Below are 22,671 nucleotides of genomic sequence, written 5' to 3'. Positions count from 1 at the left end.
GGCGCTCTCCGCTTTACATGCCGGTCGTTGACTTTAAGAAGGCACTGGACACAATCAAACTAGCCTCAATATGACTGGCGTTGAGTAGAAAGGGAGTTCGCGCTGAGCCCTTGGGAATAACTCCGAACGCGCTGTGCTTCACAACGGCAGAGCAGCAGCGTCCCATTCACCACCAACGTAGGCGTAAAGCCACTTCGCCACTGTCTCGCGACTTCTCTTCGCCACTCTCTTAGACGGCGTTATGAGCCGCCAATTGACCCTGCACAAAAGAGGCATCGTATGAAATTTCACAGGACCTAGACTTCGCCTCCGATATCTGCCTCCTGTCTCACAAACTCACTGAGGGTGGACAGATTAGTTTCGCTGGCACGCACTATCGGACTGTAGGTCAACATCGTCAAGACGAAGGCTATGAGATAGAATAGTGGTTGATGGTTGCATCATCTAATATTGGTATCGATATACCTTTAGTTTACCAAGAGACAGGGACGTATTTGTATCTATCTCAGCAGCAGCTAGAACGATTTTAAACAAATAGAGAATCCGTCTGCCAAAGCAAATAATGGGATAACTTCTGCTCTTAAGTGACTCTGAATATGACTGGAAATAAAACCGTGATTCTAGCCTTTCAATTTATAAATTCTATTTATTTGGATCTCTGATTATTAGAAATAATTGTTGCTAAAAAAAGATTTAATGGAATGAATTTTAAAATAAAAATTGGAGCTTGAATTATATATAATTTGTTACTAATTTTAATCAAATTATTTTCTGAAATTTCTGAAAAAAACCATAATTTTGTTGCACTTTTTTGGCAATTTTTCTGCGCCTTATTATTACGTTAAAAGTTTATCGTTTATGTTTTCGCAGCATAAGAAAATATCGATACTTTGCTTTCGATACCAACAAAAGTTCTGATACAGATATCGATAATTTTTTGGTATCGCGACATCCCTGTCAATTAGATTCTTCTTCCAACGGGCAGACTAGTCAGAGTCCAAAAGTTGATTACTAGCACCTCAAAGCATACAAAATTACAATACAAAAAAATATCACAGCTCAAAAAGAGAAATCTTCAAGAAATTTTGCTTCTAGACTTAATGAAGCACCAGAAAAGCACCTTTGCAAAAAAAAATAGACTCGGCTGGCTACTCAAGACGGTATACAAGACATACTCGTATCATTCGGAAAACAATTGTTTAGTAATTTTTTCGGACCTTTAAAATCAAAAAAAGGGTAAAAAACGGTTTTTCATCTTTCAACATCCACCATTGTGAATTTTTTTTTTAAGATCGTAGTTCACACGATAACGACATTCATACTGAACCAGAACCTTTTGGTCTTTTTGATTTCAGACAACTGTGAGTGTCGAAACCCGTGTCGTACCTTGTTTTGAAAGACCATTTTTGAAGGCTGACAACTTTTTGAACAAACATCGTATGAGCAAAAAAAAAATTTTTATTTTTTAACAATAGACCAGAAAATAAAATGCGCAAAACAAAAATTAAAAACCTGTTTTGTTTACGTTTTACAGGCTTTTAGAAAAACACCCGAACAAACCATTGCAAATGAGGCGAGGGCCTTAAGGCAGTATTGCGTTCACTTTCGTTATTACTCAAAAATTTGCCACAAATTTACTCAAAATCTGGCAAATTTAATTGTATGCCCAGATTTGTCAAGATTTGATGCTTTTCAACTCTGAAACTCTTCTACTTTGATAATTGCTATGCCTACCGAAACCATTGGGCTACTCAAGGAGGCTTACGGAGACCAATCTCTGGCCAGTGCCCAGGTAAAACGGTGGCATAAGTCGTTCAAGGAAGGCCGGGAGGACGTCGAAGACGAACAGCGATCTGGAAGGCCTTCGACGACGCAAACAGACGAAGATGTGAACCGGGTTCGTGATTTTTTGAACATTGACCGTCGTGCTTACATCGAGATCCCTACAGCCCAGACCCGTTCCCTTCGGACTTCTTCTTGTTCACGCGCCGAAAACTGAAGGGGAGGCGTGTCGACTCCATCGAGGCGATCCAAAAACAGCCGAGTTGCGCGGTCCCGGCGGATGAGTTTAAAAAATGTTTCCTGCAGTGGAAGGACCGCTACCAGCGGTGTATTGACGCTCAAGGGTCCTATTTTGAAGAATTTTAGTTGTATAAGAAAAAAGGTTTAATAAAACTCCTTAAAAAAAAATAAGGCTCATTACTTTTCAATCAAACCCTGTACATAATTTTTGAAAAATACACACTGGTTTTAGGAGAGCTGAGGACAAGTTCCCCAAGCGGCATCACAATGGGCTATGAGCCTGAGTGGACAACCGCTTCAACCTAACTTAACCTAAGGGTCGAGACTTGCATCAAAAATAGCCAAGGAGATTTGCATAAAAAATTACGTGTAAAAAATTAGCTTTTTGTTTTCTTTAAATAAATATTAAAAATAAAATACAATAAAATAAACGCCGCACACAAAAGCTGCGATATTTGCAATGTGCCGCGGAGCAGAAAAATTAGCGGATGCTGCATTTGAAAATTGTACAAACGCATTAGATATTTTCAGCACAGAATTTCTTCCGCTACATTGTTTATTACCTCTTAATCTTTGTAAATGAATAATAATTAAAACTTTCAACTCACCATAATTTTCGCTCACCGCATCCTTGACTGCTTCGACAACGCGCCGCGTCCTCCTTATCGGCTGGCCAAGAATGGTGAAGTTGCGCAAATCGACTTGCTGCACAAAGAAAAGATAGGTGCGTTGCAGTTCCAACTCGTCGCCGGGCACCAAACCGCGTGGCCGCAGTTGTTCGCGATAGATGTCACACTCGCCGCTGCTGTTGATGTAGGCGAATTGCAGACGTACAAATTGTTCGCGCTTCACCTGATAGCCAATTTGCTGCTTGTATGCGTTCAACACTTGCACTGTGGCGGCAAAATTGTGTCGGCGATCGGGTGACATTGACGTTATTTTGCCCTCGAATACGATGGGCGCCTCGAATGCGAGTTGGGCGGGATCGCGCGCCGAACAATAGCGACGCGATCGTTTGTGCGCGCGTTGGCGTTGATTGTGTTTCCTGTTGTTGTTGTTATTGCTGTTGTTGCGATTATGATTGCGATAGTAGTTGTTGGCGTCGCCATTATTGTGTTGGTGCTTATGCGTGTGTTGTTGCTGAAACGGCTGCTGACGTTGGAAAATGTTGCCACTGATTTGCTGCCAACTGCTGCTGCTGGCGCTGTTGCTCTGCTGCAGACGTTGAAAATGTTGCTGCGAATTCGTTTGCTGACCCAGTGTAGATCCACTGTAGAAGCCACTGCTAAATTTGCCATCTACGCCCTGCGATGAGCCAAAGATGTGTGAGTCACGACGTGAGCGCGCCGCTTGGTCTTGCTGCAGCTGTAGCTGCTGCTGTTCGCGCTGATGTTGCAGCATGCGCCGTTGTTGCTCTGTCAGTGCACCACGATTGGGCAGCGAGGAGGGTATTTCATAAGCCGCTATGCGGTAGTGTGTGGCCGGCCAGAGGTGTACAATGCGCGTCAAATTCTTGCCGTTAACCAATTGAAACACTTTCTTGGTGGGGTATTGCACGATGGGTATTTGCGTGCTGGTAGACGAGTGTGGCACGGTATGAGCAACACCAGGCGCTAGCAAAGGTGCTGTGTCCTGTTTTTGTTGGTGTTGTTGTTGGTGTTGCTGCTGTGAAAGCCAATGCTGCCGCTGCTCGGCAGTGACATGGCGCCGTGCCTTGGAGCTGCGCCTGCCAGATTCATACTGCTGCGCACCATGGCTATGGGGGCTCACTGCTGTATTTTGTTGTAGTTGCTGTTGCAGTGGTTGTGGTTGTAGATGTGGCATGTTCACATTCCACTTGCGGCTGTAAATATTATTGTTGTTAAGCTTATACGCTTTAAATAGATTAGTTAAGTGACTATTTTTTTTATTTGGAACTTTTTGTTGTTGCCGCCCCTCATCGGCGGCATGATCATCATCCGACGCATGCTCATTAACGTCGCCATCTTCCATATCGGCATCGCCATCGTCCTCATTATCCACATCCAGCGCCAAATCTTCATCCTCGTCATCTGCCATCGCCTTTGCCACCTCCGCCACTTCCTCTTCGTCATTATCATCACCATCAACATCATCATCGTCTTCATCATCGGCGGCAAAATTTTCATCATTTGCAACATGTTGCACACTGAACTGGGGACTAAATACTGTTTGTGGCGCTACTGCTAACAGCGCTGTTGTTGCTGTTGTCGTTGTTTCTGCGGCTGATTGCATGAAAGTGGAGGAATTGAATGTTGCCGGCACTGCGCGGCGATAATGCGCATACGCCAGGTTGTCTGCATAGGTGCCAGATGCTTGCTGGTTTAGCTGCTCTTTCTCATGTTGTTGTTGCTGTTGTTGTTGTTGTTTCTTACTTTTACTGCTGTCACTGTTGCTCACTACACTACTACTGCTAAATATTCTACTGCTGCTGCCACTGCCACTGCCTCCACTCCTATAACTATTGCTACTGTGCAACCTTTTCTTACTGCTGCCCATATTTCCCTCCGCCCCCGCGTTTCTTCTACCCATCAGCACATTGCCAACGTCTAGAGCCTGCACTAGACGACTATCGTAAATGTTGCTATCTACGTCGTCGCCATCGACGGGTATGTAGTAACTTTCTTCTATGATGTCGCCAACAGTTTCCGCTGCTGGTGCTGTGAGGCTGTGTGGCAGTGATACTGATTGTCGTGCTGCTGCAGCGGCTACTCTGTTCGTTGCCGTTACTGTTGCTGGTACATGGGCAGTTATTGCCGACACAGACGCAGTGGCAAATGCATACGCAGGCGCTCTGACACTCCGACTCACATGCATGAGGGTGGTGGTGTTGCTGTTGGTGTTGGTTGTGTTGCATGTGGCCGGCGATGCGCACAGGCAGAGCAGCAGCAGGGTGAGCAGCAGTAGCCGCCACATGACGATGGACATTTGCAGTTTCGTGTTTAGACTCCATTTGCGCAATACTCGCGCATACATGGCGTCCGCCCGTGGGAGAGTTTGTAGCAACTCTACAACGACGCACAGAATACTCGGAGTTGAAATAAGTGTGACGACAACAACAACAATATGCGTTTATGTTTTATTGTTTACGTCTGAGAATCACTGCGTGCCTGTCTCGCTCTTGCTAACTATTTCTCACTCACTAAGCAGCGCGGATTCGTAATGAAACGAGTAATGTTTATTTTGGCGTGAAAGAAAAAAAAATATTTTTTCTTGTTTCAAAGAACTTTTGTTTAAAAAAAAATAACGAAGTGTGTATTTCGAGAGGATCTCTTTGTGTGCCCAGTTTAATATCACTCAGTCACTTTGTGTTGTTGTTGCCAATAATTTCTTTCTGTTTGTTTTTGCTTTTGCCTTAACTGCTCAAATGCTTCTGGGTGCCCTCTGCACAGCTTTTAGCCTTGGCCGCGTGTCCGTGTTGTTGTTTCTGCATGAAATGCTGCCGTAATAAATAATTCGCAAGCCACATTGTCACGTGTTATTTGTTTTCGTTGTTTTTGCAATTATTGAAACAAAACATTGATGTATTCGAAGTATTAGTTTTTGAAGAAGGTTCGCTGGAATTTGTGTGGGGTTGTTTGATTTTATATTCAAGTCCCTTTCTAAATTTTTTCACTTTAGTTGCTCATGGACGCAATTTTCTTATATTTTAGATGATTTTTTGTGGAAAGGGATATCACGACACTTGTGATTTAATACTTTCTGTATTGTTATTTCAAGTATAAAGATAATTCGATATTTTTCATAAATAATTTCGACAAAAAATTTTTCGTTCCACTTTATGTTGATTTTCTGAAAATACAAATATAAAAAATAAAATTTATTCGAAGAAGAATTTGTAGCTCCCGTAGTTAACAGGAATTTTATGGCGCATATCGGGCCACTTAAAAACCACCAACAATGTTATGGAAAAATTATTCAAACATTCGAAGGCAGATAATTGCTTTAAGCACTCACTTTTCACTTTTCATATTTCAGATTTCATATTTTAAAATCATATTTATTTTGAATTTAGTTTAAGCTTTTGTTTCTATTTTAACACGCAAACGATAAAAAAGCCACCAAATAAATAAAAAAAAACAGCAAGAACGCTATTTACAAAATTTTTCCTGAGTTGCTTTGAACACTGCTTAAAAAATATTTCTTTATTAAGAATTTTTTTTTATTATTATTAAGAAATTAAGAATTTTATTATTATTATTATTATTATTAAGAATTTTTTTTTTATTCTGAAATTGACTTAGGAGTATTTTTTTATCTTCCAAATAAATTTTGGAACATTTCTTTATGCTCACATTAATTTTACAACACTGTTTTAAGCTAAAATTAATGTAGAAGTATTTGTGACCTTGAAATTTTTTTATTATAATTAATTTATTATATTTTTCAACTTTAAATTAATATATATTTTTTATATCCAGATTATTTTTAGAACATTTTTTTATTATATTTTTTATAATATTTTTTCATTTTTATTTTTTATTCTCAAATTATTTTTGAATATTAAATTTCTTTTTAATTGGTGGAATATATCAATCCACACACCACAAATAGGAGAAAGAGATCCCCCCAAAAACCCAACGAAGGGGATGTAGGCGGCCATAATAAGAGTTCATACATTGCGGGCCTACAAAACCCCTATAGCAAAAATTGTCAACTACTGGGTAATTCATGCCGACATAAGCACTGAAATGCATGGAAAGACCAGGACAGATTCAGGACAAACAATTTATGTTTTCTTCTAAAGGAGCATCAAGTAGGCTCCCAAATATGGATAGAGAAGATTTACAGCTCTCTCTGGCTACTATACGGGGCATCGTTAACAGGAACTGAATAATTCAATGAATGAAACATCTGTCGGTTTTTCGCACTGAGCGCTCATCCGCTGCTTATGTGCAGCTCGCATAAGACGAAGACTCACTCCCCTAGGTGGTGTAACACTGGTTCGTCCAGCTTTGTAAGTTGAGATCCAGGAAGTGCTCAAATTCATTAGAAATCCTCAATTTCAAGCCACATCAGTGGTCGCATTGTATCTCGCGCCAAAAAACCAACTAATAGAGGAATATTTATTTATTCCCATTCGGCGTACATGACCCAGCCAACGTAGCCGCTGGATCTTTATTCGCTACGCTATATCTATGTCGTCGTAAAGCTCATACATACAGACTAAACCCTGCCAGTGCAATGTAAATCACTGGTCGTCCCTATCTAGCTCATCTAACGGTAGGCTCACCAAACTTGATGTTTCGACAGGTTGGGTTAAGGGGGAGAGGGCTGCTAGATGAGTGGGTTTGATAGGGCATATGAAAAAGTGGTTAATGTCATGCGGGGTGCCTTCGCATGCTGGACATATGCTTGGTATGTCGGGGTCAATTCTGGATAGGTAGGAGTTTAATCTGTTACCGTATCTAGAACGTAGTTGTGCCAAGGTTACGCGGGACTCTCGCGGTAGCTCTTCATCTGCTGTGGGTGGTGGCTGGATTACGATTACGGCATTCGGGAGTCGGGGTCTTAAGAAGGTGCTAAGGGTCCTCCAAAAAATGTCGTTTATTGTAAGTCTAAACACTGCCCGGTTCCGTACTTGTCGATTCATTTTGTCTTGGATCTCGTCGGCGTAGTTGAAGAGGTGCCTCCTAACGTGCCTGGGAGGCGGCTCTGGTTCATGGGTGAAACCTGCGGCAGCACCCTAGCAAAAACTATTTGTTGAACAGTCTGTTATGCTCCTTTACAGGAAGCATTCCCATGGCAGCCAGTTGTCCCAACCAAGAGCTGCCACCCCAGTGAACTAGCCCTGTCTGGTGCGGCCGCCATTATCGAATGGGTTGGTGCGTGACTACAATTCGTAAGTTTGAATATACGGACTTGATATGCCAAAATGATTGATGATGCAATTTTGTTTCTAGTAGCGGTCGCTCCTCGGCAGGCAATAGCAAATCTCCGAGTGTACGAGTATATCTGCCATGAAAAAGCTTCTCTTAAAAACTGCTGTTTGGTATCGGCTTAAAACTTTTTCCATGCATGGAAAAAACGCCAAATAGGAGGAGAAGCTGAACCAAGGAGCCAAGAATGGGGGGGCGCCATTTATGAATATAAAGGGTGGTTAAATTTCAAGGGCCGGTGTTGCATGTGAGCCACACCTAAACGTCAACGACTTCTTTCTTTGGGGTTATTTAAAAAGAGGTGTACGCCGATAAGCCAGCAACAATTCAAGAGCTAAAGGATGAGATAATTCGGCACATTAACGGCATAGAACCTCAATTATGCCTTAGCGTAATCGAAAATTTGGACCATCGGATGGAGGCGTGCCGACGAGGCCGTGGCGCCATTTGGCCGATATTTTGTACCAAACGTAATTGAGCCATACCAATATTATCATAATAAAGAGAAATGATAATAATTTCCTAAAAAAATTGTAGTTTCTTTAAAATCAGCACCGGCCTTTGAAACTTAACCACGCTTTATATTAATTTTGGGTAATTTTTTGAATTATTTTTATTTTATTTTTTTATGTTCAAATTAATTTTATGCACAAATTGATTTCGAAACATTATTAACGTTTAATTTTTTACTATTTTTTATTTTCTTTCAATTTCATTGCAATATTTTTTCGCAATTTTCTCACATTATTTTATCTAACAGTTTTCTGTTTGAAGTGAGATCGCTTAAAATAAAATAAATTATATTTTTTATAACAATTTCAAGTTTCAAGTTTTGTTTTTGTGCAATGCGTGTTTTTCGCAAAGCACTTTCACTTCTTTACGAAACGTTTTTTGGCCTGCTTGCAAGGTGTTGTTGCTAGAATTGAATACAATTTATTTGCCTCACTTGACATAGCACAAATTTAGCAGAACACAAATTTATGGCACACGACACTTTGGATGGAAACACAGGCACTTTTTAATTTTTTCTTCCATCGTATTTTATTTATTTTATATTCCTTCCACTTTTAAATTTCACTTTTTTTTTAATTCCACTAAGTAGCTGATTGTTAAGAATTATTGCTACAATTTATTTATTTCGGGTTTTTTTTTGTTTTTATTTCCACTGTTGCCGCTGCGTTTAAATTTTTTGCCGTTTCAACTCGTTCGTAGCGTTTTTTATGAATCATTTGTCGACTTTATGCAGAAGAAATGAAAAATTAGCACAAAAAAACCGAAATTTATGGTTCAAAAAATAAGAGTGCACATTTTTTCCAAACAGTTTTTGTTTTTATTGCGTGTTCAGAAGAAAAAAAACACGCAAAGATGTTTGTAAAATTTTGACATATGTATACAACAACATAGAACAAAGTAATGAAAAATTTCACGAAAAATCAAAAAAAAAAGAGAGAAAAAAAAATATGAAGTAATTTAACGTCGTGCTAGTTCCCACAGTTGCACCAAAAATATATGCACAAGTGCGTGTGCGAGCGTGTGTATAAGTATGTGTGTGTATGTATGCATGTAAGCCTGTATGTATGTATGAATGCGTATGGAAAGTACTTGCATAGGGAAATAAAATTTGTCGCTTTTAAGTAGTTTCTCTCTTATTGTTTTTTGGTCTGTTTTAATACGATTTTCCTCTGTTGCTGATACACAATTTTTCCTGTAGCACATGCGTGTATGTAGGTATATGTGGGTGTATGCGAGTTTTTACGTTTACGGTTTCTAAAGCTTGCTAGGGCACTTGTTGTTTTCGTTATTGACCTGCTATTGTAATGTAACACTGCCGCTGATGCTAGAGGCAACTGTAAAATTTATTTTATTATTTTATTTTCACTATCCTACACAGAATTGTATTTCTATGCGCTGATAAGAGGTACTTAAGCGGCGTAAATTTTTTTTTTTTATCAGCTTAATATGCTTTGTTTTTGTTTTTAATTTTTAATTACTGTCTGCATATATAAGAAAGTGCATATCAGTAGCTTTGGTTGTGTTTTTTGTAATTTTTACAAAAAAATGAAAAAAATAAATAAATAAAAAAATTAAAAAAATGTAAATAAAAAAATTAAAAATAACTGATTTTCTTGCAGTTGTATAACGGAAATATATACTTTTCTTATTCAGTGGAAAATCGGAAAAATAATGATCGCATCAGTTGGAATTTATTTGAAAATTATGCTTAGTCATTGTTGATAAATATGATATATACATATATGTGACCTGGTCTATGAAAAGGTACCTTAAAATCATTTTTCACTTTTTTGTTGATTCGAATAGTGTGTGAAAGGCTCTTTAAAATGGTGAAAACCAGAAAGACATAATTTGTTTAAAAGTTTGTTAAAAGTAAAAACAAAGAAAAGTACAAATACGAAAAAGACTGATTTTTTTGTCATGATACAAATTAGAATAACGAAGACAATAATTTGTGCAAATTAGTAACTGAACCATTCCTGGATAGTCTGAGGTGTAATGAATACGATACTGAAGTCTGTTTTCAAGAAAATTTTTGTCACCGGGTCTTATAAGTTTTTTGGCATGGATGTCGGTACTAAAGCTAACTTGTTTTTTAAAACAATTTCTGCGATTTGCATTAACTTTTTCTTATTTATTTATATATAAAAAAAAAATGTTTTTCACTGCTTCTGTGAATTTATTGATACTGTGATCTATGCTGAAGAAAATAAGCCAAACCGAATTAAAAAATATTAATATTTAAAAAAGTTACAAGAGTTTTTAGAAGTTTAAACTTTAACTGCTGTTTTCTCGAAAACTTGTTTTCGCACGTAAGGTACCTTGTCGTAGACCAGGTCACATATAGTTTTTCAGTAAAAACGACGATGCACTATTTAACGAAAATTTTTAATTTAAACTTTTTTTAACATATAACATTCAAAATGGTGCACCTTTTCAAACTGTTTTGAATTAAATATTTAGACAAGCGTTTTATAATAAAAATAAGGTGACCACTCTTTTCAAAAATCTTACAATAAATTTTAAGCAATATTTGTATAATAGTAATTATGTGGCAACTCTTATCACAAGTCTTGAAATAAATTTCACTGGAGTATTTTATAATAAAACTCATATCAAATAAAATGAAATAAATTTCACTCGAGGATTTTATAAAAAAAATGATGAACTATTTTATGAAAGTTTGTACTTGCCTTAAAATTTTTTCAACACATAAGATTAAAAATGATAGCCGTTTTCAATTAAATGTTTAGGCAAGTATTTAAGAATAAAAATTAGGTGGCAACTTTTCTAAAAATATTTTGCTAGATTAAAGTTGCATAAAACACACGCCATCTAAAAAATATTTCTCAAAATATTTAAGATGCTTTCCATTTAAATTCAACCGGGCTATTCGGGTCATGTTCTTCGATTTCGATGTAACTTAAATATGTTGCTCTCTGGTCAAAATAATGAGACACGTATTTTTTTGTTCGCCCGAAAAAATTTTTTTTCAAGAGTTATCGGCAATTTTGTTTTTCGCCTCAAACTCGATTTTTTTTAATTATATAAGAACAAATTTTTTTTAAATGCCCATAACTTAGTCAAAAATGAACCGATTTTAATAATTCTGGGTTCAAAATGATCGTAATAACATACACAAGCGACTTCATGTAGAAACAATTGCAAAAAAGTAGCTAAAATTTTTTTATTTAGCAAAAAAGAAAAAAAATTGAAATTTTTTCGAAATTCAATATTTCAAAAAGTGTATTTTTTTTTTTTTTATAACTTTTTCCAAATTAAAAGGACATCTCAAACTTTAATTGAGCTGCATGCCTAGTAGCTAAAATGAGTTGTTTTTGAGTAATGAATTTTTGAGTAAACACCCAGTTTCGCACTTTTTGTGTTTTGTAAAATAAAAAATGTTCAACTACTTTTTTGCAACTATTTCTATATGAAATCGCTCGTGTAAGTAATGACGATCATTTTGAACCCAAAATTATTAAAATCGGTTCATTTTTGACTAAGATATGAGCATTTAAAAAAAAAAAATCTTATATTATTAAAAAAAAATCGATTTTGAGCCGAAAAACAAAATTGCCGATAAAGCTTGAAAAAAATTTTTTTTGGGCGAAAAAAAAAATACGTGTCTCATTATTTTGACCAGAGAGCAACATATTTGAGTTACATCGAAATCGAAGAACATGTCCCGAATAGCCCTTTTGAATTGAAATGGAAAGAATCTATATAAGAAAATTTTTTTTAATTGCTCATAGCTTAGTCAAAACTAAGCCGATTTGAATGATTCTGGGTTCAAAATAATCGTAATTACCTACACGAGCGATTTCATATAGAAATAGTTGCAAAAAAGTTGTTGAAAATTTTTTATTTTGCAAAAAACTAAAAGTGCGAAACAGGGTGTTTACTCAAAAATTCATTACTCAAAAACAACTCATTTTAGCTACTAGGCATGCAGCTCAATTAAAGTTTGAGATGTCCTTTTAATTTGGAAAAAGTTATAAAAAAAAAAAAAATACACTTTTTGAAATATTGAATTTCGAAAAAATTTCAATTTTTTTTCTTTTTTGCTAAATAAAAAAATTTTAACTACTTTTTTGCAATTGTTTCTACATGAAGTCGCTTGTGTATGTTATTACGATCATTTTGAACCCAGAATTATTAAAATCGGTTCATTTTTGACTAAGTTATGGGCATTTAAAAAAAAATTTTTCTTATATAATTAAAAAAAATCGAGTTTGAGGCGAAAAACAAAATTGCCGATAACTCTTGAAAAAAAATTTTTTCGGGCGAACAAAAAAATACGTGTCTCATTATTTTGACCAGAGAGCAACATATTTAAGTTACATCGAAATCGAAGAACATGACCCGAATAGCCCGGTTGAATTGAAATGGAAAGCATCTTAAGCAATTTATCAAAAAGAAAAAAAAAAAACAGTATAAAAGGTATAATGAAAGTTAGGTGGTAACTCTTTTCAAAAATCTCAAAATAATTTTTACTCAAGCATTTTATAATAAGCAGTAGGTGGCAACTCTTTTCAAAAGTTTTGAATTAATCTAAGTATCTAAGATCTATATCTATAATGTAAAAATGAGTCGCAAAATGTGTTGGTAAGCGCATAACTCAACAAAGCATGGACCTATCTTAACAATTCTTTTTTTAAAAGGTTCTTTGAAGTCCAAGGATGGTTTTTACGGCGGAAAATTTGAATAATTTCCGGGAACCCCCTAAAACAGCCCTTTTCTTTTTCCCATACAAATATTGCGCGTTCGTGTGTATGCGTGTTCCCGTTGGAGGATCTAATGCGTTCACACTAAAGAGATAATATCGTGAATCCGACCAAATTGAAAAGTAAAAAAATGTAAGAGCTATAGATTTGATTGGCCTCGCAATATTCATTATTTTGTTTTAGTTTCAGAACGAGTTAAGGAATGATTTTATTCACAAATAATAAATAAAAATAGTTAAGTAAATTCTAAGAATAATCATGCAGGGCTGAACAAATCCAAACATATTTTAAGAATATAAAAAGATAAACATTATTAATTAATCTAGAAAACCTATGTTTCTCATATGGTCAATTGTTTGTTGCCTGTTTCCGTGTTGGAAAACCCTCAGATTTGTTTGTATATTCACCAGGTAATTAAACAAAAAACATTGTATATCATAAAGCACTACAATAAAAATAAAACAGATTTTTGTTATTGTAATAATTATGATTCACTTGATTTTCAATAAAGCAATTACCGAAAATACTTATAGACGTTTTATTGCATTATTCTTTGTTATATCGGTTATTAACCCTATGTTAATAATAATAATAATAAATAATTAATTATCTCTATGTTTGTTTGAAGCACCCACTTTATAAATATTTGTCACCTTTAGGTCGCCACTATTCCTTTAGATTATTTTTCAATCAGGTTTGAACCTTAAGTTCCCCTCTTAGTTTGAATCCCTCTGGCAAGCATCCCAGTCGGGGTTTTTAGTGGGTCCCAAAAGGGTGGCCAAAGTTCGTGAAAGCGAAGATACTTAGGTCACCCGAGCTGACCCTTTTCTTAAATTCTCCTGAACACCGTCACCACGATGATAGGACCGTGTGTGAGGGTCAGCAGAGTAAAAACGTCTTAAGGTCGAAATATAAACTGCCACATTCAAAATCTATTTCACAGAACGAAGTCTGTCGGGTCCGCTAGTTTTATAATAAAAGTTAGGTGGCAACTCTTGAATTAAATTTTAAGGCAAGTATTCTACAATAAAAAATTAGGTGGCAACTCTTTTAAAAAATTTCTTAAAATATATAAGCACTTCAGTAAAAAAATATTATAAACCCTTAAACGAACTATTTAAGAAACTGTTTAATTGTCTTTAAAATTTTGAACTGTTAACGTAGTAATACTGCTTAAAAAATACACCATTTTTTTTTATTTAATTTTTAGGCAATTTTTTAATAATGAAAATGTGGTGGCAACTCTCTTCAAAAATCTTGAAATAATTTTTACTCAAGCTGTAGGTGGCAACTCTTTCCAAAAATCTTTAATTAAATCTCAAAGCAAGCCTTTTATAATAAAAATTATGTGACAACATTTTCCAAAAATCTTTAGTAAAAGTTTTAGGCAATCATTTTATAATAAAAATGAGGTGGCAACTCTGTTTTAAAAATCTTGAATTAAATTTTTAGGCAATCATTTTATAATAAAAATTGGGTGGCAACTCTTTTTTTAAAATCTTGAATTAAATTTGTAGGCAATCATTTTATAATAAAAATTGGGTGGCAACTCTTTTTTAAAAATCTTGAATTAAATTTTAGGCAATCGTTTTATAATAAAAATTGGCTGGCAACTCTTTTTAAAAATCTTGAATTAAATTTTAGACAATCATTTTATAATAAAAATTGGCTGGCAGCTCTTTTGTAAAAATCTTGAATTAATTTTTAGGCAATCATTTTATAATAAAAATTGGGTGGCAACTCTGTTTCAAATATCTTGAAATAATTTACTCAACCATTGTGTAATAAAAATGAAGTAGCAACTCCTTTCAAAAATCTTGAATGAACTTTTAAGCAAGTATTTTATAATAAAAATTAAATGGCAACTCTTTAAAAAATCTTCCCACCTTAAAATCTAACAAGATTGCAAAATAATGCAACGAGAACAACTATTTAGTCTATGTGAGATCTATTCGCAATACGAAACCGACCCTAACATGTAACATTATGTCTCGATACTCTTCATGCTCTACTATGTTTATAGTCCGGGAGCCAGGGGTTGATTTTGGACTGCGTTTTTATACCGTTAAATTCTTGACTATACTTGTGATTTAGCTTTCATGAACATATATTTCTGGTAAATTGACAAAAGACCGCTTGATATTTTCAAATATTATAGTATTAATAAATGAAAATGGAAAAATAATCGTCAGCTGATTGTCCGTTGGGGGAAAAGACGTCAGTCGAAGCATTGAAAATTCCGCTCGCCGCCGAGATGTATGAACGCAATGATACATTCTTTCTTCAGCTGACGGTCTTTCGACCGCTATAAACGCAGCTGACCATCATTATTATATTTTCATATGTGTCCAAAACTATGTAAAAAAATTTCAATCAGTATAAAGTAGTTTTACTTTTCAATTTTTTTACAAGTTCGCCTGTTCAGCTGACGTATTTTCCCCCCTCTACGGCGCAGCTGACTATTTTTTATTCTACTAAATGTCAACAATACACAAAAAAATGTCAGCCGTTATTGAATGAGTTGTTAAAAAATTTTTTTCGACACGTTTCGCAGCATCCCACGCACGTAGCCACCGCTACTGGACCTGGATGGCGTCTGTCTTCAGTATTAAAATCAGTCGGCATGAAATGATGAGGTCAAAATGACCCCTGGCTCAGGGCTTATTATACTCAGAAGTATGTTTTAATCCCTCTTCGTACAATATCTTTACTCATGTAGCTGTTTTCAGGTGTTCAATATCATTTTTTTAAAGCATAATAAAAATTTAATTGGCGTTAAATTAATCATCCAATTTTGATTTTGAATAACTTTTCTACAAATGAAAAAATTTAACATGATTTTGAGTGATGAAAATCTTTGCTTCGACCCTAACGCTCTTTTTTTACAAATGACAAAAAAAATTTTTTTGACGTTTACGGACTCCATTGCTTGGCTGTTTCTATACACCAGCTGTCTACTGTGGCTGTTTCAAAGTGGCAAATATGATTGATCTACGACGACATTTGTAAAAATTATAAAACTTCCGATAGAGTGATTCATTTTACGCCACCTTGAGTACAACAAAAAATTCCAATCCAGGTATTAACGCTGATCTTTTATCTCTCCAAAACTCAAAAGACTTCAACGCAAGAGCCACCTCTGCTTTGCTCTCTCGTTATTCTATCTTTGGAGTAATCTAAATTTCGATTAAATTTTTTAATATAGACTAAAAGTTTTGTTGACGGATGATGAAAGTCACAGTTGTTTGTGAATGGTGCGCCCTTGGCCAAGTTGTACGTCATTTTGACTGAATTTGGTACACTAAAACAAAGCCAGATTTCAGAAGGTAGTTTCTTGGGTGTATTTATATAACAATGCGCAACGTTCCATGGATGAGGATTGAATGATTTTTAAATAAAGCGCTGTTCTTTGTACATAAATATCCCCTGTAGACTACTTTTTTATATAGCGAAATATGTGAGTGAGTGAAAAAACATATGCACATAAATCATACTCGCTTTTTAATTGTGCTCAGAAGAGTTTATTACTTGATTTTAGACAAACGCCTGAAATGCTCCATGGACAAAAGTCAAAAGTTTTGGTAATGAAATGCTCCAGTGTTGGAATACCATATATGACTCAAAAAGTAAGCGGCAAAGTGAACAAAAATTAAAATTAAAAAAGTGATTCTAAATAAAAGACTAGTAGCCCTTTTTTGAAGAAATTACAAATAATAGCAAAAGAATTGGGGGCTATAGTTGCCACAATAATCACAAAAACAGCACTACACCACACGCGTATGTGAGTGCGAGCAACTTTGGGTGAAGTATTATGAAAACGCAATGGAAAACAAACGTGTGCCACTCCAAATCACTGAAGAGTGACGATAATCAAGCACAAGAAATCATTAAAGCCCAAACACACGGCACACATGCAAATAGCTATACACATGCAAGCGCGTATACATGCAAATACAAGCAACATGAAACAACAAAATATAACAACAAGTAACTTAAAACAACAAAGAATAAACACACGTCAAGCGAGCACAAACATGAAATCCAAAAACAAAGCGAACTCATTGCGGTATCGACATTAAATGGAAAATAAAGTGATGGCACAGCGGAAAAAACTTCTGATTATTCTATTTTAGGTTTAATGATATGTTTTGCCAGTTTTATAAGTGAAAATAGATGCACAGCAAGCAAATTTTTCAGGTAAGATAACTCACATACAAACTTAGTCAAAATTAAAAAATGTGGAATTAGCAGAAACTTTTTTTTTTTTTTTGTTTTTTTGTTTTTAATTTCAACACATTAAAAGTGAAATTAAAGCGCGAGAATTCTTTTTTATTTTACAATATTATTCTTATTTAAATTATTATAATTGCCAAAATCTCTGCGTGCACCGTTGCGTATACGTAACATGCACATAAGTAAATGCCTATAAACAAGCACTCTAATTGTAAACTTGTCAAGTAGCAAGGCCATGATTTCCAAAAAAATCATTGTTGCCATACTGCCTCCATACAACTCGTTTTGCGCTACGTCACACCACTTGAAATGCGTTAAAATGCAATGAAAGCTAGAAACTTCCTAGCTCTTGAAGACGCGTGCAAGATACACGCACACAAATGCGCGCTGAGTAATCGAAATTGGGAGTTAAGTATTTGAGTTTCAATACGACGCTGATGCGCTCCTCACAGGTTTTATATACGGACAAAGTGGCATGGCAAACAGCGAAGGATCGCCACGAACTGATTTTTTCAATCGCTTTTTTCATCAGTAAGAGCGGCCTCCATAGCCGAATGGGTTGTTGCGTGACTACCATTTGGAAACGCACTTTTCGAAGTCCCTGGCACTAAACACTAATCGAACGACATTTTTTTCTAACAGCGGTCGCTGCTCGACAGACAATAGCAAACCTCCGAGTGCATTTCAGCCATGAAAAAGCTCCTCATAAAAAAGCGAAAAAGTGAAAAAAACTCATTTGCCGCACAACAGCAAAGCAATCAAACACATTTCTGAGTATCTGAAAATACCGTTATTGCATTGATAACCAAAGCAGCGTCGTTTACTAATGTAATAGAATCAACAGAACTTTTAACCCTTCGTTGGGCACCCGAGGCTGGTCAGACTTTTTCGACTTTGGACGTGAATTTAACATATTTCTAGTGTAACTAACGACTTGAGATGCCAGGTAGCTTTCTAAAATTAAATATTCTATAGATTTATGGTTATGGTCTTCTAAAAGGGATCCTCGAGCAAGAAGAAAAAAAGCGGAAAAGGTGTTAAAGGGGTTGAAAGCGTTAAATGAATAATAAAAAGTAGATCTATGAACACTGAATTTTAATATAATCTTTAATTCCTTATAACTGAAATATCATAGACCACTATTTTTGAGACAAAGCGGATACACGATATAGAGAAATGTAGAGAAAATCGCGCCATACCCAAGCTGCTGCTTTGTTCTTGGACAGAATCAGCTGCTTTGTATGACGTCAGCACAGACACTAAACAAACATTTTTGTTCAAAGCTACTTGTTTGTGAATTTATGAATTTTTTGATTTTTAAATTAAACAAAATACCGAAAATAAAGAGGCGCCTGTTAAATTGTGAATGCACGAATGATAATAAAGTCCACAAAGTTGGTTTTTTCCCTTGCCTTTTCCCAGCTGTTTCCGCTTATTTATTTATTATTTATTTTAGGGAAAAGGATTGGAGAAGAGAAAACAGTAGGCTGTAAAAAGTAAAGCAGCATTAGGCATTTTACTTTTAATAAGTCACCAAATTTTACACAGAATATTTTTAGGGCAAAAACTGATATGTGAACTTATTTTCATTTGGTTTGTTTATGTGCTGATGACGTCATGACGTTGCCCTTGTATTCTATCATTTTTGGTGCGAAATACTTTCCCACAAAAACTCCGATGCAATTGGGCAGCCCAGTGTAACTGCGGAGCAATTTGTGTGCACTTTTCTTCAATGGCAATACTGACGTAAAATTGGGATAATCGAGTCCATACAGCTGCGCATGTTTGAGAAAACTACACACAACGACCGGTTTCTATTCCAATTCAACAAGTAAATTGCGAGGTGACGCTGTGCAAGGAACAGTCAATATTGAGCCAAAAAACTGTAAACTGGATCCTATGAGAATTTAAGGTCTGAAAATTTTATTATTTGCTAACTAAAGCGTAACAAAAAGTCGAATCAAATGCTGGTCTCCGAGATGCATTGGTCGAAAACGATTTTAGTAACATCAATAAAACTTTGAAATCGTTTGTCGCTCGGATCATTCTCATAGATTTGAAAAATAAATCTGGATTTTTTTTCAACTAAAATATTGAATGCATCGACTGTGAGTTTGAAGCGATATGCCCCTTGAAGCAATAAAGCCCTCCATTTAACTTACAAGATCACTTCAATCATATGTCTTTAAACTTAATAATATAGAAAACCGTGTTAATTTAGCAAAAAAGGAAAAGGAATTGTCCACATTTTATGCTTCTAATGAAAATTCGCAAATCACTGCTAAACTTCAAATTTTATTCAAGCAGACTTTAGAAATTTTACAGAAATGTACGCACTTAAATTCATTTTGGTTTATTAAAAGTGCAAAATTTGCGCTGCTAAAATAAGGAGGAAGATCTGCAAGAATACCCAGTCGTAATACCCACGAGCTATGAAACTTCAAAATTCCTGGTGTTTGTTAGAAACTTCAAAGTGGTGCAGGGTGCCTTGGCAATTTGTGATAAGCAGCCTATTCCAGATCTTACTATGTCTTCCACTTGTTTCTGCCACGTATAAAGTACCCCTCATTTGCGAATATACTCGTATACTCGTATCTAAATCGATGAATAACTAAATTGCCTCACTAAAATACATCGATGACAAGTGTGAAATTCTTATGCAAAAATAGTCAGCGAAGTGAGAAAAATATATTATGTCTAATCACCGGCACACTCAATCATTTTGAATGTTTGCCTACGTGAATCAGTAGAGAGTGAATAAGCAAGTCGAGATGAAAGAGGATGACCACCCACTAGCCCGGCAACGGAAGCCGAATGCTTACGATATTCCCATGTCTGTCATAATTATACACGCACATGAATACATATACAATACAAATATATGTATGTATATAAGTATGTGCAAGTGTAAGAGTTTCATGAGCGGAACAACGGTAGAAATCATTGTAATTCGTAGGTGTGTGGGAATGAACAGAGTCTGAGAATCCTGTGAAATTTGTATTGTACAGATCACATATTGCAGTTGCTATGTTATTTATGTCTTTATTGTTGCTCTTGTTGTAGCCGGTATATTTTTTTTGCCAGATAATAATAACATTAAAATCGGCGAATAGCAATCGGTTGTCTGCTGTCTGCTGTCGGCCACTGTTGTCGGATCGACGAATGCTCGGCCAACTTGTGAACGAGCACACGCGAATCGTAAAGGTAAGAAAAGAATACGTACTCGTGCGCGTATGTATGTGAATGTACGAGTATATAGAAAAGCATTGTGAGCACCCCTCTAGGGAAATCGAAATGGGAATTGGTGCGCTAGTGACTAGCGATGGTTGCCATACGAAGAGCAGTCGCAATGTGTTATTTTTACGATTTTTTTTCTTTCGAAGTGAAAATTACTTATTATTAATTATTATTGCATGCATTGCGACCACTACTCAGAAATTTGTCGGTAATTTCAACTAAATTTTTAAGTGTAAAATTTAAATGTTTCTTCAATTATAAAAACAATAGTTATAAATTGGAAATTGTGACATCATAGACAAGCGAAAATTTTCATAATGAAGGTTCGGCGGCATTTATCCTTCAATACTCATTCGAAATGTAAATAGAGCTTAGATAATGAGAGGGAGCGACACAAGCAAAATGTTTAATGATTCATAAGGTACTAAGATCCATAAGAAGCTTAAAACGCGCTTAAAGTAAGTCCCACATATCAGAAATGCTTCTCGAACGTCCCAGACGAAAAATCTAGGTTTTCCACCGAGTTGCAACGGGAGTTTAAAGCTTTGGATCATTATGGCAACTTTAAGTGCAAGCAATCATATGCAAAGCTCGCGAATTCCGGCACATCGACTGCGAAACCGAAGCTAATAGCGCGAAGGTGTTGGTGCGCTCCGTCCGCTGGTGTAGTACCGTCAATGGTTGATTATTTTGAAGAGAGCATTGACAGAAAAACGGCCTAATTATGTGTCTTACTATTAAAATTCAGTACAATAACGAAATTGTGTATATCGATTATTTACTTGTTTGAAATTCTGGTTAATAAACTCAAAGTCGTGAAAAAATTTCACAGATTTTGCACAAAGTTTCAAACTTTAGCTTTGAAATATGGTTTTCGTAGTTGTAAGAGCTGCTTTATAATTTTATAAAAAACATTGAGTTGTTTATAATTTTTCAGCCTTGAAATCCAACGGAGAATTTCTCTTGCCAACAAATGCTACTTTGGACTAAGTAGGCAATTAAGTAGTAGAGTCTTTCCTCGACGAACAAAACCAACACACCGCAATGCTCTCATCTCATATCCTAACGTATGACTTGGACGATGACAATATCCGAAGAGGCGTCCTTTGGCGTGTTTGAGAGAAAGATTCTGCTCAAGATTTTCGGATCTTTGCGCGTTGGCGACGGCGAGTATCGTAGGCGATAGAACATAGAGCTTATGAGCTTTAAGACGGCATAAACAAAGTACAGCGATTAACGATTCAGCGGCTACGTTGGCTGGGTCATGTCGCCCATATGGGGATACAAACGCTCCGCTTCTGAAAGTATTCGATGCGATATCAGCTGGTCGTAGCAGAGGAAGAGGAAGGTCTCCTCTGCGTTGGAAAGATCAGGTGGAGAAGAACCAACTGGCGCCGGTTAGCACGAGAAAGAAACGAGTGGCGGGCTTTGTTAAACTCTGTCAAAATCGCTTAAGTGGTTATCGCGCCAATCAAGAAGAAGAAGTTTATAAATTTGTTATGGCGTTCATATGTGAAGTATTCGTGGCGAAGGAATTTATCAGTGGTTAGGCCAAGTATAAATACTTTTAAGAATATTTAAAATGTTTGACTAACTCAAAATGCAATGTCATTCTGAGTTCGAGCAATTGGAAGTGATCACGGAAGACAACAGAGAATTTTTTGAAATATGAATTTCTGTGCTATATCTGACCTTTTACCTTTCTAAGGGCCATTACGGCAACTAAACTCAAATATTGTGACACACTTTATCAAGCCGAGTTAGCTCGCGTATTAAGCTCTCGACTCGATATAATTAAAGGTTAATAATCGACGTAAATTAAAATTTGTCGTTAAATTTAAAAATAAGTAGAGTGATGTGTCAATTTGAGTAAAAACGAGATTTGAATAAAAACTGGCCTTACCAGCAATTTTTATTAATTAATGCTTACAGCAGCTAGTTTTGTTCACAAGTCTTGAATATAGTGATAGAATAATAGATTATTGGCTAGAAAGGCACACGACTCTAAATGACAAAAACTTGTTTTTAATTAGTTTTTTTAG

General features: G+C 35.9%; 1 protein-coding gene across 1 annotated transcript in view; it reads right to left on the bottom strand.

Moving 5' to 3' along the window:
• Nucleotides 1–951: 951 nt before the first annotated feature.
• The window catches only part of LOC128861720 (uncharacterized), a 33,337-nt gene continuing 11,617 nt past the window's right edge, over nucleotides 952–22,671 (bottom strand). The window contains exon 2 of the mRNA XM_054100064.1: nucleotides 952–5,832. Coding sequence (XP_053956039.1) covers nucleotides 2,428–5,016 — 2,589 coding nt within the window. The 5' untranslated portion in view covers nucleotides 5,017–5,832 and the 3' untranslated portion in view covers nucleotides 952–2,427. The remainder of the gene's footprint in view (nucleotides 5,833–22,671) is intronic.

The sequence above is a fragment of the Anastrepha ludens genome, chromosome 4 (genome assembly GCF_028408465.1).
Source record: "Anastrepha ludens isolate Willacy chromosome 4, idAnaLude1.1, whole genome shotgun sequence".
In the NCBI taxonomy this organism is placed as follows: Eukaryota; Metazoa; Arthropoda; class Insecta; order Diptera; family Tephritidae; genus Anastrepha; species Anastrepha ludens.
Note: the sequence above shows the minus strand (reverse complement) of the source record. Positions and strands in the feature narration are given on the sequence as shown.